Source organism: Mixophyes fleayi, chromosome 7 (genome assembly GCF_038048845.1).
Source record: "Mixophyes fleayi isolate aMixFle1 chromosome 7, aMixFle1.hap1, whole genome shotgun sequence".
Taxonomy (NCBI): domain Eukaryota; kingdom Metazoa; phylum Chordata; class Amphibia; order Anura; family Limnodynastidae; genus Mixophyes; species Mixophyes fleayi.
In genome coordinates, this window is record NC_134408.1 from 67,979,982 (window position 1) to 68,001,022 (window position 21,041).

At 41.4% G+C, this 21,041-nt stretch overlaps 1 protein-coding gene across 3 annotated transcripts in view; it reads right to left on the reverse strand.

The window, feature by feature from the left end:
* The window catches only part of HECW2 (HECT, C2 and WW domain containing E3 ubiquitin protein ligase 2), a 423,985-nt gene that overhangs the window by 99,516 nt on the left and 303,428 nt on the right, over positions 1–21,041 (reverse strand). For all 3 annotated transcript variants that reach the window (XM_075179947.1, XM_075179946.1, XM_075179948.1), the window contains 2 exons: positions 13,462–13,647; positions 12,389–12,523 (listed from right to left, as the gene is read on the reverse strand). In XM_075179947.1, the coding sequence (XP_075036048.1) occupies positions 12,389–12,523; positions 13,462–13,647 (321 nt within the window). The remainder of the gene's footprint in view (positions 1–12,388; positions 12,524–13,461; positions 13,648–21,041) is intronic.

The following is a 21,041-nucleotide window of genomic DNA, read 5'->3' on the forward strand; positions in this document are numbered from 1 at the left end:
TTTTCCGGTTGGGTAGAAGCATATCCGGCAGCCACTAATACTGCCGTGTTCACTGCAAAGAAAATTGTACAAGACTTTGTGTGTAGGTTCGGTATCCCTAGAATCATTGAAAGTGATAGGGGTACCCATTTTACTGGTGATATCTTCCAAAATATGTGTAAACTCATGGGAATCAGTAGCAGACCACAAGCCAGTGGTAAGGTGGAGAGAGTAAACGGTACTATCAAGAACAAACTAGGTAAGATAATGGCTGAAACTGGGTTGGCATGGCCTGAGGCTTTGCCGTTGGTCCTCCACAGCATTCGAACCACTCCTATACCTCCTCTTAATCTGTCCCCCTTTGAGATACTGTTCGGACGACAACCTCATTTGATCGTGAGTCCACAAGACGACAAAGTGTAATAATGAAGTGACTGTACAATATCTTATAAGAATGAGTAGACAGCTGAAACAACAACAACAAAAACTAAAAATGCTGTCACCTGGTATGCCAGAAACGAACTGTCATGATGTTGAACCTGGAGAATATGTTATGATCCGCAATTTCTTACGTTTAGGTTGTTTAACAGACCGTTGGGAAGGCCCGTACCAAGTGCTGCTGACCAGTACTACATCACTGAAGGTTGCAGAGAGAGACACTTGGGTCCATTCCACCCACTGCAGGAGAGTCCATAATCCGGAGAAAGTGCAAGACAAGACTCAGACCGACGACATAGAGCTGTCACTTGTGAGCCTGTTCCGGGAGACCTAAAGCCTGCAGTTGAGACACCTGAACCAGAGACGTTGCCTCAGAACTATCTTTCCAGCGATGGAGTGGCGGTTTCTGTTTTTCTTTTGTTCCAGGATTTTCCTTGTTTTTACTTTTTCTAGGACATTCTATTTTTGTGAAGGAGGATGGAGGACGGAGGAGAGTTCTGGGAGTGATACGGATGAAATGGAGGCCGAAGAAAAGTTAATAGGATATCCTGAGCAGCCCATTATCAAACTTGGTCCAGGGGTTATGAAAAGGTCTGCTAGCTCAGGAACTCGGAGGCAGTGTGAGGGGCTATTGTCTGATGAGTATTGTATCTGCAGGTTCTGCAACTCCCTAGTTGAAGAGAGATGCATCCAACGATGCCAGTCCCCCAGTACTCTGAATATAGGCGGGCATCCTTTGGAGGATTATCACTCCCTGGTGGGTAAGGTGCTAAACCAAACCGAGTGTTGGGTGTGCTCTCACGTGCCTCAAGGGCAGCATAACATAGGACTAGTGCCATTCCCTCTAAACATATCCGAAGTACTCGAATTAAGGGGTGGGAGGCCCATAGAAGGGAGGTACAATAACACTAGGTCCCCTAGTCTGACGCTTCGACAATACTCCATAGGCAGATCTTTGCTGTGCCTAAACATATCTCCTGCAAAGCGCCTGGAGAATTGGGAGGCTGACCTATCAGATCAGACAATGGCTCGCCACACTCATTTTAGAGAGAGACTCACAAGGTCACTACTAGGCAGGAATGTTGATGGAAGTCACAAGTTAGGGCGTATAACCAAACATAAGAAGGTATCCATTGGAAAAGTCTCTACAGATAAATGTGAAAATGTCATTAATACCGACACATGTCTAGAGCAGATGGAGACACTAGGCATGGGTAGTTTTATCAAAACTCTGTGTGACATAATTCATGGGCATACCGTCCCTTATGTTCTCCCTGAGGATGTGTATTTTGTTTGTGGAAGAAAAGCTTATTCCTGGGTGACTCCGAGTTCCAAAGGCTTGTGTTTCTTAGCTAAACTGGTTCCTGAAATCATGACTATTACTCATGAAGAAATGGTTGATATTCACAAGACTACATCACCACCATACATACACACACAGTATGAACACCGTGGCAAGAGAAATATGATTCCTGGTGAGGAACCCATAGCTACAAAATTGATTAGTGAAACTGCTGGTTTCCAAGTTATGGTTGCTCTAGATCTCACCAGGACCGCTCGGGGAACATTAAACTTTAAATATATCCAAGACCTAGCCAAATTAATAGATAATATCACCGAGATGTATGATGACACTCTTCAGGTATACTGGAAGGGAGCTACAAGCGTACAAGAAGGAGTTGGTGCAACATAGACTGGTACTAAATTATCTCACCTATATTATTGGTGGGTACTGTGTGACACTGGCCACCCATAATACGGATGACCCTAAAGAGGTTATAGACCGGAAGAAAGATGAAATTTTGCAGCTGAAATGGGAATTTCGAAAGAGCCATAATTCTTCGTTATATGAGGTCGGGGAAAAGGTGGCGGGTTGGTTATCATGGTTGAACCCAGCAAAATGGTTCTCCGGTCTGGGGGAGTGGGTACAGGAAATGGTTGCTAGTGTAGGTAAGCTCCTTCTCCTTATACTGGGTGTCATCTTAGCAATTGGTTTAGTTGTCAAATGTGTTCCTACTGTGTTGAAGTGTGGAAAACGGTCTCATGGGAGTAACACTGAGAAAGAGACTGAAAGGGTGGTACCAGATACCGAGATCATGGTCTGTGAAGAAGTATTGTATAATCCTGAACTTGAAACGGTGATTGGGTGATAGTTTATTACACTATCAAAGGGTGGAGCTGTCGAAGTCAGCAAATTGGATAAAGTCATTTCAATTAAAGTCTAGCAAACTTGGTTGTCTTTGTCTGAAAAGATGCGTACGGTACGCATCGACGTACAAGGGCACGCTACAGCGTGAAAGGGCGTACGCATCCACTACACGTGGCAACAACAGTAATTGGACTTTTACCATACATTCGCACAAACACGCATACTTATAAAATAGTACACATTAATGATAGTTGCAACACATAGTCAGTTATGTCGAAACATAGTAGTATTTATATGTTATATCAGAGTTACATGCATATTAGTGAAATACACAGAATGGGTTAAAGGAATAACATCATGAGTGGTATCATAATGAACCTTATTACATATCCTACTGTTTGGTTCACTCTGCGAGGGAATTGCAGAGTGCATACGCAAGTTATGAATGATAGGGAATTATGAACTACTTAAGACTAAGGAATCCTGGCGGGAAGAGCAGAGCATACCCCCTGCAGAGATGACCCCCTCCTTTGGATTCCTTAGGATGAACCAGCCAATGATTGACGACCCCTTGGACATTCCTGAGACCCGGACCAATAGATGCAAGCTATACCATCTTCATTGTATTACTGTATTTGATTGTGTATAAAAGCAGCAGCTTGTGATCCAGAGTGGAGACATCTTGTCCCCAGACTTCAGGATTGAATGACTGCACTGGATCCAGAGCGCCTGCGATAAGTAACGGCTGTATTTACTATTACTTCGCTTGAGCATATATATATTCTATTATTGCGAATAAATCTCGGTGCTTTGGAAACACAACTCGAGGTTCGACAATCGTTATTGGTTAGCGACAATACGCACATAACATAAGCATCAACGTCTATCGGAAATTTCCTCAAGTGTAATTGTAGAGGGTAGGGTTTTGCTTCTTAAAAATAAGACTTTTCACCAACAATTCACACTGGTTAATATTTATGCACCCAATAGTTCTCAGGTTCCCTTTTTATCCAAAACTCTGTCACAGATTGAGGATCAGCTCGAAAGGGTGGTGGTTCTGGGTGGAGATCTGAATTGGGCCTTATTTCCACAGATTGATTCCTCTACTGGTGCCCCTAGGACATCTCTTAAGGACGCCTGCAAGGTTAGGAGGGAGTTTCATGACCACCAGCTGGCCGACGCATTTTTCATCCCTCAGACAGGGATTATACTTTTTTTCTCGTACCCTCACTCCTCTTATTTGCACATAGACTACCTCTTTATTAACCATAGGTACTCTGACCTTGTATATGACTCTTGGATGGGTCAAATAACTGACTCTGACCATGCTCCTATATATATATGACAATTAGATTGGTCTCCCCTCCCCCTAGACAGTGGTCCTGGAGATTTAATGAACTGCTATTACAGGACCCATACTGTAAATCACAATTGAGTTCTGCGATTGATGAATACTTATCTATTAATGATAACGGTGAGACGTCCAAGTTGTTAGTCTGGGAAGCTCACAAATGTGTAGTATGAGGAAGATGTATCCAGCTAGGCTCATACCTTAAGAAGCAGAAGGAGGTGGTTTGAGACGCACGTCTATCAGACATTAAAAAATTATAAACCAATAATAAAAGCTCCATGTCCTCAGAGACTCTGGTGGAACTACATAATAAACGGCAATTACTTAATTCCCTATTAAACGATCGTATGAAAAAGGCCTGGCGTTGTGCAGAAACAAATTTTATCAAAGGGGTGATAAACCTGGTCGTCTCTTGCCCAGAGCTCTCCGTTCTCAACGCACCCGCACCTATATACATAGTATCCAAGATACCAGAGGAACTATAATGCATACTGATAGGTCTATTGCTGAGGCCTTCCGTTCTTATTATGCTAGTCTTTACCACATCCGCCCTCAATTATCAGAAATAGACAGTGCCCTTTCTGGTAAAGAAATAGAAAAGTATTTGCAGTATATTGATTTTCCCAAAATCTCACAAGAGACAAGAGATCTCCTAGACTCCCCCTTTTCTCTTAACAAACATAATGAAGCAATCAAGTCTTCCCCTCTTGGAAAGAGCCCTGGCCCGGATGGGTTCTCCATTTCATACTACAAAATGTACATGAAGAAGCTATGTCCCAAGCTGATATTTCATGTAAAATCGCCAGAGTTGTGCTTTTGTCAAAATCGCTATTTGCAAAATCAATAGAGATCAAACTCCTGACTGTTTGTCACTTCAGCTATACAAGTCTCAAATGTATGAAGCTGCGATTAAGCAAATTCAGGAGAGTTTGCTTTCAAACACGCCAGATACAACACCCTGCTTGCTAGCAGCGTGTTGTACAAACACATCACTGTTACACTGTCATACAGCTGCCGGAGCTCCGGGCTGGATTCCCTAGGGAGTGGGGTCCGCCGAAAAAAACGAGCAGGCCCCCCGCTAGGGACACCCAGCCCAGAGCTGATAGCATTAGGGCTCTTCCTACACCCCTGGGGGGTGGGTGTAAGGTAATAACGGCGATTTAAGTGTTAAAAAAACAAACAGACGCCATTTTGTTTTGTGGAACCACAAGTCCCAGCCAGCCAGGTTGCACCTAATTCTATAAATAAACCTAGCGCAATGAGTTAAGCTCATTGTGTATCGGCAGAGCCGTAACGAGGGCGGTGCGGGCGGTGCCCTCGCCCAGGGCGCAAGGCCAAGGGGGCGCAGCAGCCGCCCGCTACCTGCCTCTACCTTCAGCCCTTAAATTCCGCAGTGGAATGCATGTGCGTTCCACTAACAGGAAGTTTGGCATTTGGAACGCATATGTGTTCCACTGCGGAACTTAGGGGATGAAGAATATCTCTCTCTTTCTCCCTTGTCTCGTTCTCCCTCTATGCTCAGTCTGTGTGCCCTTCTCATGCTATAAGTGTGTTTCCGGCACCTGGCTTCCTGTTGTTAGGGTCCCGCACACTTTATCCCGAGGTGAAAAGGAAGTTCACAAGGAAGTAGGGTGAGTAGCACTGCGACATGTACAGTAGGGAGAAATGCTAGGTAAACTTTATTTAAAAGCAGAATTGTGTGAACTAGCATGATGGAAAGGATAATGTAACTGTAAGTCTGTTTTAAAATGATTTGACTTTTTAGCACATGTATGGTGCTTTATAACACAAACCTTAATTACTGCTTGGTATATTTTCCCAATAAGTGATATATTACCTTTTTTGTAACTTCACAGTTACTTGCTGTAATGTCATTATACCCCGTTCAGTATGTAATATTTTACACGACTGACGGCTCAGAGCTGGATGTCGGTGAGCTGGAGACAGTTTGGTTCTAATACTGCATCTAACTTTGATTTACTTACTTTCTTTGCCTCTGTGATGTTAAACAGCCAGTTTGTCTTGCCCCTCTATAATGTGTACAGTGGTTGCTTTTTAGTAAGATATACGACAGTAAGAGCGAGGTAAGAAGAGACTAGGGATTTGAAAGAGGAGGGGAGATCATCCATCTCTGTCCCCCGTAGTGCTTTAAACCTACCAGCTGCAGGCAAGGACAGAGGTCACGGTTCAGGGTTAAAGTTCAGGTCAGTAGGTATTTTGTAATGGTGCTCAGACAGCAGACACAAGACTAGTATATTTTTCCCAGAACGTTCGTCACTCCCACTATCAGAGATATGCTGTATAGTATAAATCCCTTTAGGAAACTACATCCAATACAAACATCATTTGCACAATATAGCTCTTTTCATTCTTTCATTTATGCTTTTTTTTCAGGTTATCTGCACATTACTTTTGGCAATATTGTCAAAAATATTCGAATTATGGTTGCAATAATAATTTCCTTGCAAGAGTATGTTACACTTAAAGTCGAATTGAAGGAGGCAAAGCCCAGCAATGACTACATTAGCTTTAAGGCAGCCCACAAATCAAAGAGAGGTGTTTCAATTATTGGGTTGAACACAAGACCATTAAACCTAATATCCAAGTTGCCTTGTATGAAAGTGCTGCTAGTAAGTTTCTCAAATGTATAAGTAAAAGTCCTAGAACTTGTAGATGCAATGTGAAATGTGTCAAGTTCTGACCAGTGCAAGCTATTGATTTATGTTATCAGTCATTTCAGGCTGAGGGGAGGCTGATGGCAGTGTCCTTCAAGTAGGATTACTGACAGGAAGTCTGCTGTGCATGGAAGAATATCTCCCACCCCCCATGATTACAACTTCAATAGCTTAATTTCTGATGAGCTCCTGACAGGGTGTGATGTGTGAATTGTAATTGTAAACAGCAGCTGCAGAGCCTGACGTTGCCTAAGTCTGTACTTGTCTCTAGTTATGTGGACGTAGAACCTGAGTGTGTTTTCTAGTGAACAGTACAAAGGCCTGAGAGGACGACAGGTATGTGTGCACACTTTCTAATCCATGGTCTATGTTTTGTGCAGCTGGACGAAATGACAGGAACAATCCCACCACTGTGTGTGTGTGTGTGTATATGTGTGTATATATATATATATATATATATATATATATATATATATATATATATATATCATGCATTTGCAAATATGTGTAACAGAATTATTTCAGTAAAGTGCTAGCCACACCCACACATTAGGTTGGCCACACCCACTTGTCAAATGCCACTCACACTTAGATGGGGGGCGCCGATGCCCTGTCTCGCCCAGGGCACTAAAATGTCTAGTTACGGCACTGTGTATCGGAGCGTCTACTGTGTAGAAGCTATTTGCGGTGGTCCTTCACTTTTTTTTATTTCCCTTCAATTAAGCAAGATTCGGGGATGTTACAAATATGGGGCACCCCTGGCTGAAGAACAGAAGACTGCAAGCAACAATGGGCCCCCCCTGGGCAGAAGAACAGAAGACTGCAATCAACAATGCCCCCCCCCCCCCCACCTGGGCAGAAGAACAGAAGACATTACAAGCAGGACTTTTGGAAGTACAAATTTATTTTGGTCATGGTCAAGCATGGACTTTTGGAATTACAAATTTATTTTGGACATGGTGAAGCATGGACTTTTGGAATTACAAATTTATTTTGGACATGGTCAAGCATGGACTTTTGGAATTACAAATTTATTTTGGACCTTGGTGGCAGTCATTTTTGAATTGAAAGCTGCTGACAACAGAAGAAAACTTCATTCGTGAGTAATTTGTGGGTTTATTATTTTTAATAAATGTTAGTGGTTGTAATGAGGATGTTGTGATTTTGTTAACATTTTGTTTTGTGGAACTATAGGACCCAGCCAGCCGTGGGTGTCAGGGCATGTTGGTACTTGCGGGTCTCCAAGTGCCAACATGCCCTGGCTGCCGTGGGTATGCTGGTGCTTGTAGTTTTACAAGTAGCAGCATGCCCACACTATTTAGGGCAACCTGGCTGGATGGGACTTGTAGTTCCACAAAACAAAATGGCGCGTTTGCTTTTTTAACACTTAAATCACCGTTATTACCCTACACCCACCGCCCAGGGGTGTAGGAAGAGCCCTAGTGCTATCAGCACTGGGCTGGGTGTCCCTAGGGGGGGGGCGCTCATTTTTTTTGGCGGACTCCACTCCTTAGGGAATCCAGCCCAGCGCTGAACAGCCTGGGGTTGGTTAGTCATTATGGCAGGGGGACCCCTGTCGCGTGTCCCCCTGCTATAGTGCCACTAACCCCAGCTGGTTTGCCTAGTGCTGGTTCCGTGAAAATAGGAGGGACCCCACGCAAACTTTTTCCCCGATTTTCACGGAACCAGCAGTAGTCTGGCAGCACTAGGGTTAAGACTAAATAGAAGGGGGAACCCATGCTTTATTTTTTCTTTAACTTTGATCTATTTTTAACATTTTTGACAGCTGCCGGAGCTCCGGCTGCTGTATGACAGGACAGTGTAACAGTGATGTGTTTATACAACTCCCTGCTACAACACAGGAGAGTTAGCTAACTCGGAAGTGTTTTACATCGCAGCAAATCACCAGAGATGACCAGCGATTTTGAAGATCAGGGTAAAAATCATAGCTTGATACATTTGAGAAAATTTTGACCAAAATCGAGGGTTATCACCCGTGATTTGCCGCGATTTTAACACGCTGAAAAAATCGGACCTTGATACATTTACCCCAAAATGTCAAAATGTTGTGCATTCATCTGCATCACCACTGGGTGTCTTGGGAAAGCTAAGTTTTTTCCTAGCAGCAATTTCCAGAGAAACTGAAGGAGGAGACGTCATTGTGTGATGTGCTATTTAAGCTGTCAACTTGCTGACCAGGAGCTCATTGCATTTCTTGAGATCTGGGTCAGTTGGAAAGAAAGAGAAGACATAGCTCTTAAACCTAGGGTCAAACACAGTTGCCAAGATGTAATGATCCGATTTCAAGATGTTGATAACTCTTGGATCCTGGCGAAGTGAATAAAGTACTTAATCTACAAGTCCAACATAATAAGCGGAAATGCTTTGTTTAATTTCCTCCTTCAATTTCTCTTGCTGCTTTTCAAATAGTCTAATTAGGGGAATCACTTGATTTAAGCTAACAGTGTCTGCACTCTCTTCACAGGTGACTACTTCGAGTGGTTTCAGCACCTTGCACAACACGGAAAGTATTCTCCACTGCGCTGGACTAAAGTACATTCCCCCTAAATTTTATTCTTGTTGCAGCTGCTGCATTCTCCTACATGCTGTTGCAGAATCCCAAAAATTACTCAAAATATTTCAGGACACAGATAGCATCTCCTGCATGTCATTGTCATTTTTTAAAAAGTTCTGTACCCCCACTGTAATGCTCTAACAATATTGGTGGCGGTATCAAAAATCACATATCCTCAGGAGAGTTCAAGCAGGATAAGCCATGTTGCAATGACATCCCTTAGTTTTTCAAACAGGTTGTCAGCGGTATTACTTTGACCTGCGCCTTTTCTCGTATCCGATAACCATCTCTTACTCCCACCTTCAAAATTTCTCCCGTGCTGCTCCCCACTTATGGAATTCTCTACCACGCTCAATCAGACTTTCCCACAACCTTCAAATCATAGATGCTCTTTGAAAACCCATCTCTTTTTTAGAGGTGACCTTATACATGATAATACTATTCACACAAATGCACTCTCACAACTATCCCAATCTCCACTCTGAGCCACACTCTCTCCTCTTGTTTCGGCTGTGCACACTTCCCTTTAGATTGTAAGCTCTCTAATGAGCAGGGTTCTCCACACCCTTTGTTTTCATGTCTTCATTCATTTTGTCTAACTTGTCTGTGCTTCATTTACATATGTCTTGTTTTATGTATGTTCTTGTCTTCCCTACTGTACAGCGCTGTGGAGCACTGTGGTGCCTTACAAATCTACGATAATAATAATAATAATAATAATAATAATAATAATAAACTTCTTAGTGAAGCAGATGATACACAGATTAGCCTGCCTCTGAAAAATGTGATGTGAAGGCGAATCACCAACCCAGTCGGCTGTCACAATCATATAATCTTTAGTTTGCCCCTTTCCGCTTGTCCACATATTTGTGGTTAAGTGTACAGTGGGTAGAATGGCATTTTGTAGCCCAATAATTAAATTTTTATAAACCTTCTGGTAGAGGTGAGGAATAACTTTTCTAGTAAAATGGTGTCATGATGGAATTTGGTAATTGGGAGTGAAGACCTCAAGTAACTGTCTAAAACCAGCTGCATTAATAGTGGATATTGGACGCAGATCAAATACTAGCATAGTCGCCATGGCGTCTGTGATCTGCTTTGCAACTGAGTGACAGCTTTCATACTTGCTTCCTCTTGCAAAGGATTGTTTAACAGTCAATTGTTGTAAACTACTAGTAGTCTTCTTCTTGGTTTGTTTCTGGGTTGAAGGACCACCCCCAGCAGCAGGAGCAGCAGCAGTGGGCCTAACGCTCATGGATTCTTCTGAGGAGTCCTGGATAGCAAAGGAGTCATCTCACCTTAGCAATGTGGATGGAGGACTAACTCCGATCACTTGTGAGGATATTGATGATGAAGGTGTTGGGGGTGTAGATTGCAGGTGCTGGGATCTAGCTGAGATAAGTGAGGTAGCTGATGCTGGACTGCTTGTTGTTATTTTTTAGCATAAGTTTCTGATTCTCACAAAAGCTTTCCATGAACTCGCTTCAAATGGCGAAACATGGATGAGGTTCCTAGATGGTTAAGGTCCCTACCTATACTCACTGTGGCTTTACAATGCTACAAATGGCTAGACAACTGTTGTCAGGATTTGTGTAAAAATAATTCCACACATTAGAGGTGGATTTTTTGGTCTTCTGCCCAGGAATGACAATGGCCTTCTTCTTATCACCGGCAAGAACTGCTTCCACTGGTGTATGACTTCCCACAGTAGAGTTCATTAACAGCACTGTTTGCTTAGGTCCATTGTTAGCTTGTTTTGTGGGGGCCCAAACAAACCAAGCACTTCAGCCAGAAAAGTGGCACTGCTTGTCACTGGAGTGCTTGCTTTGTTAAACTGTACATGTCCTTTTCAATATCTTACATAAGGGTGGGTGGGAGGGCCCAAGGACAATTCCATCTTGCACCACTTTTCTTTTCTGCCACTGCTGTGTGGCAATGTTTCCTAGATGTGCTATGAACTGCCGTGTGTTTGTGTCATTGCTCTGTCGCTTATCCATCCAGCCAGGTCGCTGCAGCCTTTGTTTGAAGGTGTATGAAAATAATATTGTGACCTGTGAGGTGGTCAAAAATGACTGCAAATGACTTGAAATTAGTGTTATTGAGGTTAATAATAATGTAGGGGGGGAAAAGAAAAATGTGATTTTAGCAAAAATATAGGGATTTTAGAAAAAAAAAATAGGGATCCAAAACCAAAACACGCAAGGACGGTTTTGCCAAAACCAAAACACAAAGTTAATCCAGATCTAAACCAAAAACCAGTAAGTGAACATCTCTAATTATTAATCGTAAAAGCTATTGATTTAACACCAGTGTTGGTTGGCATTTTCTTAATGTGACTACTTTTTTCCCAAATAGGACACCCAACATTCTAGGATCCAGACAAGCCGCAACTAAAGAAATCAGCAGCCACAGGTGGTGAAAGTGATAGGAACAGGTAGGAGGGAGCAGGAAAGTCTGTCAAATGGTCTGATTCTAGTAGGACAGTCCTGATTTTTGGTGACTGTTCTGCCCAATCTAAGGGGCAGGCCAAGACTGTGTAATCTTTATAAATACACTGCATTCTTGATATACTACACTATGGTGCTAGCTGTCCTTCGTGGGCTTGTCACACCCCCTCTAGTAGTTTGGTTACACCTCTCTAGTGGCTGGCCACATCCCCTCTGGTGGGCCTCTACCAATATATTCCCCCTATGGGCCCTGCATGCCCCAGTCCGACACTGGGTATGAATGCTGGTACTTGCATTACTTTTGGGAAGTGAATGCCGTTTTTTAAAAACAAAAAAGATATGGATCCAGACAGGGATATCTGCAGCTGTGTCTGGGATTCACCCAAGGCCCTGATACCACCTCGACCAGCAGTGATGATGAAAAAGGAGCAGATGCACTGCTCATATAAAGGAGAAACCCATATGGTTTCTGTATAAGAGCAGAGCAGAGATGGTAAATAGATGTCAGAGGACAGTATCCCAGGATGTCAGGTTACAGGAGTCAAGGGAAGGGGTCAGGGGACAGGGCTACAATGCTAGTGGAAAGTGTAGGAGGTCCAGCAATCAAATTTTGCCCTTTTTACATTTTAACTGAAAAAGTCCTCAATGGAGTTTTTCTTGCTTTTTCTGGTATCCATATCTGGTATTCCAGGGAATCCATATTTATATCCATCATTACTTGTATTTCATTTAAAGCAAAATTATATAGTGTCATGCATTACACTTCAGACTAACCTCCCCAGCACTGTGACTGCGCTGTCTTGTTAAATGCTGTCGATGAAGCAATGCACTTGTTGGTCTGCTGCTTTGCAATGGAAGACGAGGGTCAATAAAAGTAGTGCTCCGAGAATTGTGATCAACAAAAAAAGGCTGAAAAAGAAAGCAACAAAACCATAATTAGCTACTTCTGAGTGTAAACATATAAAATATGTGTACTCTGCAAAAAATTGAACAGTGATAGTTCCAGAAACAATTTTACTATTTTAGTTTTTGATTTTTGTTAAACCAGGGGAGACCACACAGAGTCAAAACACATTACAATAGGTATTCCCTGTTACTAGCATTAAGTATGACATTTATTGAATGGTAACTGAGAAGCCAATATTAGATCCAGTTTACCTAGATATGTGCAAACTGACAGGGAAGTCCAAATTTAGATCTATTCTGTCACATAAAACAAAATGCAGGGTCAGTTGCAAAATAATCAAATTGCTTATAACCAGACAGAAAAAAAAAATAAAGGTTGCTGAGGATGAAATATGAATGCACAGTATATGATATTGACAAATAATACAATTTAGTTAATTAACAGAAGTTCTTTTATTCATTGTACACTAGGGAATCTATTATGTGTATATTGTTTGCCACTATGGCCTTGATTTATGGTACAAATAAAAACATATTCAATAGCTATTTGTACTCATTTGCTAATATTATTCTTTGATTTTGACTAAGTAAATTAAAATTTATGGAGTTGCACTTAAATGAGAGATCCAACTGTATTATTTTGTGGTTATACAAAAAGATGTGCGGTTTTCACAAGTTAATAGATATTGGAAACAGCCGAGGACTATTTGTAAATCTCTGATGGGTTTACATTTTATAAATAGGCTATAGCCCAGTATCATGTTTAGCTAATACAGCATTAAATAGCAATGTTAAATAACATTCTTCACACATTCTTTTAAAACAATATATATAAATTCCAAAACCAAATAAACATAAATAGTTGTTTTTATTTGAGACCGTCACATTGTGGAACAGTAAAACTGAAAAAAAACTCTTAATACATTTTACTGTTTTAATACCTTGCTTTGATGATCATGCTTCATTTCCCAGCCTCTTGGTAACTCAAGTTGCTTATTGGCAAATATATTCAAAAATCCTACAAGATCCCGATTATGTTGGTAGCGTTCAAAATGGTGCGTGTCTCTTCGAACTTTGGTGATCATATGTTTCAAACAAGTATTATTTGTAAACATGCGATAGGCACTCTATAGATATACAAGAACATACACATGAACGGTCAGTAATCTAACAACAAGACAAAAGTCAAAAAAATAGTTCAGCACTAACTGAGTACAATAGAGAAACACTTTAACGATAACAATGCATAATGCCCCTTGAAAATGGTTACACAGATCACTGCCACATGGATACTACTTGCTCATCTATTATGTAATGCTAACACAATTAGTCTAAAAGCTTAATTGAACACTATAGGCAAAAAATTTAACTAAATATATGGTTGAGCATAATTAGATATTTTTTCAGAAGACTGTTACTTGCTTCTATCTCCACCAACTTCATATTTTTCCTGGAGTGCTGTCCACTTACTGAGTGCTGGACTGAAGAATAGCAAAAAGCATGCACACTTGTCCTTTGTGACTGTTTACTTTGACCAGTAGCTGCTACTGTGGTTTCACCAAGCCAAAAGGCTTCTTCTGTAGTATGACATTTTTAATGTAATGAGGTTAGGATGTATAGTAAAAAGTGAGACAAAAAGGTTCTGAAGCTTAGCCCCTTTCAAGAGTTATTATAAAAATTGAGACAACTATAAACGTAATAGCAAAATCTCAGGGACCAGTTAACTAGCTACATTATGTTGTTTGAAACTTTTATTTGCAAATATCTTGCTGGATCACGAGGTTATATTTACAAGTTGACAGGCTGGGAAAGGTTTAGCGATCCTTAAGCAGGGTCGGACTGGCTATCTGGCACTTCTAGCATTTGCCAGAAGGACCGATGGCTAGATGGGCCAGTCCGACTCTCAGTTGCCACCGATTCGGCTCCCGGGTCCCCCTTGTTCTGGTTCCCGGCGCTTCCCTGCTCTCCCGATGTGACGTCCTGATGCAGACGTCACGCGGAGCAGCGTAGAAGAGCGTTCTGGCTTCTGGAGGCGCCGAGTGAATGCCGGCAGCGTAAGGAAATACCTGGGGGGTGGGGGCGGGAGTAAATAAAAACAACTGAGGGGTGGCAATGGCTGTAGGAGGGGGTGCTAAGGAAATAGTTGCAGCCGGGGAGTAAGTCAAAATGACTGAGGGGGGGGGGGGTGGGAGGGGGAGTAAGGATAGGAAATACCTGCAGGGGGGGGGTAAGTAAAAATGAATGAGGGGGGGGGCAACTAAGAATAACTGCAGGCGGGGCAATGACTGTAGTAGGGGAGATAAGGAAATACCTGCATGAGGGGACAATGACCGTTGGAGGTGGTAGTGAAAATATCTGCGGGGGGAGTAAGGAAAATGACTGCAGGGGGTGGCAATGGCTGCAGGAGGGTAATGAAAATGGGCGAAGGTGGGTAATTAAATTAATTTTTCTATTATTAATCAAGAATATATATATATATATATATATATATATATATATATATATATATATATATATAAATTGTATACATTTTTATACACTTTACTCCCTACAGCGCTGTTTTTCTTGTGTTTAGATGTGTGGTTTAGTTAGAGGAAGAGCAATAGTCCCTTTTAAAAGCTGCAGCAGGAAGTATTAACTCTTTTGGAAGTACACAATTTATTTTTGTGTATAGATGAGTTTATTACATTATTATTTTTTTTTACGTTGGTTTACTCTTATTAGCGCTGGAGAGTATTCCCTGCAGGGGTAATGAAATATCTTAGGGGGTATTTAAGAAATAGAGCAGCTTTGAGGGGCATGATCTCTTTATTGTTTGGTGGTTACATGGATGCTCTCTGTGGCCTTACCGATCACTAGAATGCTTAATACTTGTGAGATGGGGCTGGTAGAGGTTAATATTTGATTGACCGCAAATGTTCAGTTATTGCTTTTATATGCCTGTAGAATGGGGTAGTTTTATTGGGCCATAATGGAGTGTTTTGTTTGAACTAAAGGGCCTAATCATTCAGGGTTTGTTAATAGTTTGCATTATAATACAATATGATACAATTTTCAATGCAGGACTCCAGCTTTCCAAAATCGAAACTCGAAAAGACAACAAAGCTGCATGAATAAGCAAGAGAGAAGAGCAAGAACAGGTAAGGGACAACAGCACAATCTGTCTAAACTTGAATGCTGGAGAATACATCTGCATATTCATATTCATGAGTATTCCTAATACATTAGGATGGGGGGGGGGGGGAACCAGTGTATTCGCCTAGGGCGGGCAGAACCCTTAATCACCCGTGACCTTTTTTTTTGCCTTACTCTCCTTAATGACTCAAGCCCTATATGTTTAATTTTTGCAGAGAACCATTCAAATCACTTATTCTGCCTTAGTGAATTTAATCAAATGTATTTAATTATTTGCACCAGTTTTTTGCAGAGCTGTATTTATTAGTTTTTCTGTCTTGATTTGGGACATACAACATGGTCCTCTATTACAGATGCAACTTAATATTCCAACTGGTAAGAAGTAAGCTCAGCACCAGAATTTGCTCTTTTGTTATATTTTATAGAGTCGTAAACAGTAAATGTAAAATGTAACTTACATTAGGTATATTTAACATAGACTTTAATTACCTTAGAGCATTAAAATGATCCAACGTTACTTATTTGGAAATGGCTTAAACAATATGTAAAGGATACAACATTTATATCACTCCTCGCCCACACTGGAGAGATTAGAATCAATAACTATACCGCTATATAATTCAGTACAATGTTGTATCCTTTAGATATTGCTTAAGCTTGTTTATACTGTCTGATTTCCAAATAATTATTATTTTAATACTTGAAGGTAATTTCAGTATATATTTCAGTATATACTAAATATACCTAACAAAAGTTACAGCAAAGGTAATAGCAATCATAAATGATGTGGGAAGTCCAGGGGCAGAGCCTCTTGTACCTGGTGGAAGGGGTCATGTTGGAGGGTCTGCTGACTTATGGTTTGCCTAAATTGCTGTAATTAGGTACATTATTTCAGTTCTGTGCAATGTTTATGTTTTACATGTTAATTTTAGTTATATAAAATACTTAAGTTATTTTTAGTTTGATGCTGTGGCTTACATATAGTATATTATGATTCAAAAAATTACTATGGTCATTGCATCTCAAAAAATTACTGTCTTATATGGTTCAGTGGGAAGTAGCATGGGCACACTATACATTGTATTTTAACCATATATAATTTTTTTTTTATTTTTTTTTTTAAAACAATAAAAACATTGTGGTTTTGTGCATTTTCCTGGTGCTTTACACAAAAAGGGAATTGATCAGGGTGGGCAGAAGACAAAGTGTGATAAATAAGTTTGTGCTGAGGCTTTATATTGCACTGCACCAGCAACGCCACATCAGCACGCAACAATATTGTGCATGGAGCCCACAGCAGGTGGGCCTGTGTACTTTAAATGCCAGGGCTGATTTTTAGTCCCAGCCCGGCCCTGTCATTAAGTGATCAGTTATTCACTGAGACTCTGAAGAGAGTAGCCACACTGCAATATTTATTGAGACTGTCTGGGGGATTCATCAGCAGGCAGGCATACCTGGCCAAAGAGGATCAAATGCCACTCACATTCAATCCTGGTGATGCCATTTTTGGCCAGGTATGTCTAGAAAAAATCAGGATGAGTACATTTTTCCCTAGCAAAACAAATAAAATTAAACGACAAGGAGGTTGAGGGGTTTTGAAATGAATAAGTCATGGATCAATGTGAGTTTTTTACAAACAGGAAATGCGAGACTTATAGTTGTTAAAAAAATAACCATAAGTGGGTGGTTTGGGGGCCATGATAGATAGACGTGTTCTCTGAGAGCTCCGTCTGCCAGTCTCTCCTGTTATGTCCCCCTTAATGGACAGATCAGCATCTAGACACACTTCTCCATTATCTTCGCACACAAAAAACTTGCAAAAACAAATGACTGAGGCCGGTCTCTTTGACATTTGGCGAGCACTTTATCCCACATCCAGGGACTATACATTCGATTCATTTACCTATCAATCCTATTCCCGAATAGACATGTTTATGGGATGCACTAATCTTTTTCAACACATAAAGAAGGCTGATATAATTTCTAACACTTGCCCTGATCACTCCATACTTTCCCTCTTGGTTGACCTCTTTCAGAACCCCCGGGGCAGAACATCTTGGAAGCTTAATGAGACCCTTCTCAAACTTCCTTATTTCAAAGAGCATATAGCTGAGGCTATAACAAGATATTTTGATATAAACTCAAACCCTGAGGTCCCGACTCCCACAATCTGGGAGGACCATAAAGCAGTAATTCGGGGGGACATTATCCAACTTGCTTCCCGTAGGAAAAAGGAGCGTAATGAGACACTTAACAATTTATCTTCCCAACTTAAAAACTTAGAAACATTACATAAGCAATCTAACTCCCGCTCATTAATGCAGCGGATACAAAAGATCAGAGGGGAAATTCAATCGATTCATGCGGAGAGGACCGAACGTCAACTCCGTTGGCTTAACCAATCCTTCTTTGAGAAGGGAGACAAGACCGATACACTTCTGGCCAATAGAGTAAGAACTAAACGGGCTTCCCAAACAATCACCTCAATTAGAAATAAAAAAGGGAATATATCCTATGATCCCAGGGTCATTAACGACACCTTTCATAACTACTATGAAAACCTATATACTCTCCATAAAGTTCAGAATACTCCAGAAGCTTCCCCTCGGGCCATCAAACTATATTTAGACAAATGCTCACTGCCTACACTGTCCCCTCATCAGATTTCAACCCTGAACCAAGATATCACTGATGAGGAAGTCACACTTGCTTTGAAATCACAAAAAAAAGCCCCTGGCCCTGATGGCTTTATTATGTTATACTACAAAACATTCTCTAAAGAGCTTGTGCCTCATTTGACCCACATATTTAACAACATATTACAGGGAGGCAAATTCCACAATGAGTCTACGTTCTACTATAGTGGTCATCCCTAAACCAAATAAAGATCCAACCTGTTGTTCTAGTTATCTCCCCCTATTTCATTAATTAATGTGGATGTAAAACTTTTCGCTAAAGTATTGGCAAACCGTCTAAATTCCTACATGTCAACCCTGGTGTTTCCTGACCAAGTAGGATTTGTCCCCTCTAGGCAGGCCTTGGACAATACTAGACACACCATAGATATCATCGCTCATGTCAATCAGAATAAAATCCCAACAGTTGTCCTGGCCTTAGATGCCGAAAAGGCATTCAACAGGCCCCTCATGTTCCGTACCCTCAACCAATATGGCCTGAACTGGGCATTTATATCGGTAATTAAGGCCTTATATCACCGTCCCTCTTCGCCAGTTTTGACGAACGGATTATTGTCCCCTGTTTTCTCCCTGGGTAATGTCATTTTTACTGTACCCCTTATGCATTGAGCCACTAGCTGCTACCATCAGCAAAACCCAGATGTCACTGGGATTCGGATTGGTCCCCGTCTTTTTAAAATATCATTATTCGCTGACGACCCCCTAATTTCGCTCCCAAACTTACTTGAGGAGCTTAAGGAGTATGGTTCCCTCTCGGACTATAAAACAAACAACTCTAAATTGGAGGCCCTTTCGCTTCAAGCATCCAGCACAGTTAAAAGCATACTAGAGTCTTTGTTCAAATTTCAATGGCGGCCCAAAGCGTTGCGTTATTTAGGGGTCCAAATCACGAAAGAATACAGGCAGCTGTTTCACACTAACTATACCCCGCTTCTCGATTCCATAAAAAAAGACCTTTCAAAATGGGATTCGCTCTTTAGTTCCTGGTTTGGTAGGATTAATGTTATAAAGATGAATATTCTATCCCGAGTTTTATATTTGTTTCAGACATTACCCATACCAGTCCAAGGGACGTTTATAGCAAATCTTCAACTAATTTGCGGCAGATTCATTTGGCAGGGGGAAAAAAATCGAGGCTCAAACAGTCTTGTTTAGCCAAGCACACTCAATCGGGAGGATGTGGGCTCCCGCTTTTTGACCAATATTATCGTGCGGACAATCTCAGCCATATTATTTCTTGCCAGTCGACCCCGGGGATTAAGAGATGGGTGGACCTGGAGAACTCACTTACACCAGTTTACACTCTGAACTCTCTACTTTGGCTCCCCCGTAGTCAGAGGCTGGCTGCAGTTTACTCTCACCCTACCAAACAATTTCCACCTGATATTTGGGACAAATTAATAAGAGATGGAAAATTACTTTGTTTCCCTCCCCTCTCACTCCGCTTTGGCATAACCCAGATTTCCCGGCTGGTAACTCCAAGTCGTATGCATCACCGTGGCAGAAAGCGGGTATTACTCAGTTTATCTACATACTAGGGGAATTTGTTCCCCAGACTTTCCCGGATCTAAGAGAGAAGGCGAGACTCCCTTCGGCCTTGTATTTTGCTTACATTCAAATTAGAGGCTTTATACAAACTATTTGCAGGTCAACCAAATTACATAAGCCCACACCCTTTGAGAGGAGTTGTATTGACCAGATTGGAGCTCCAGGGTTGATATGTCTGGTCTACCACGCTTTTTTGAACCCAGAAAATGGCCTCAACTAATCGTTCGAGACCGCTTGGGAACTTGACACTTGCAAAACTATGCATCAGGAGGGATGGTCCCAGCTCAGAGCTAGGATCTCCAAGATCTCCATCAACACATCGATTAGAGAGGACACATTCAAGGTTTACACAAGATGGTACTTGGTGCCTGCGAGACTTGATAAAATCTATCCAGGTACATCAGATCTTTGTTGGAGGGCCTGTGGTGACGTGGGGTCTTTTTTTTTATCACATATGGTGGACGTGTTCTAGCATTTCTAATTTATGGTCTCAGGTCTCTGCTTTTATTTCTAGAATATTGGAGATTGAGGTGTCCCCGGATCCAATGGATATGTTATTATGCTCTCCGATCAAATCCCTCAACAAACACAGCAATAATCTTGTGCAACATGTATGTGCTGCGACGCGTTTGCAAATAGCTAAAGATTGGAAGTCCCCTAGCCCTCCAGGCCTCCAAAGAATAATTTCTCGGGTCTGATATATCGCCTCAACGGAACATATCACAAGTCTCCTCCATGACATAATTCTACATTTTCACAAGGTATGGGATCCCTGGTACTCTTTCCACCAGTCTCCAATTCCTGCTACTCAGAAATCTGCACCTCCTATATTTATTTGTCTTATATGTCCTTACATTTTCTTGTTGTGTTTACCCCTGGTATTAATGTACTTAAAAGACCCCATGGGGTGGATACTAATCATCCCCAAAATATTCTTCATTATCTCCTTAGAGGTCTATGGGCCCCTGGGGGATCGGCGTGCCGGTCGCATCCCCTCCCAGGATCACATTGAGCCTCTTTTTTCTACCTTCTTTCCTTTTTGATTCTTTTTCTCCCCTCTTTTACTTTTCTTCTCTCCCCGTCCTCCCCACCCTTCCTTCTGAAGGAAGGAAAACAGAAAAGTAAAAATGAAAAAAAAAAAA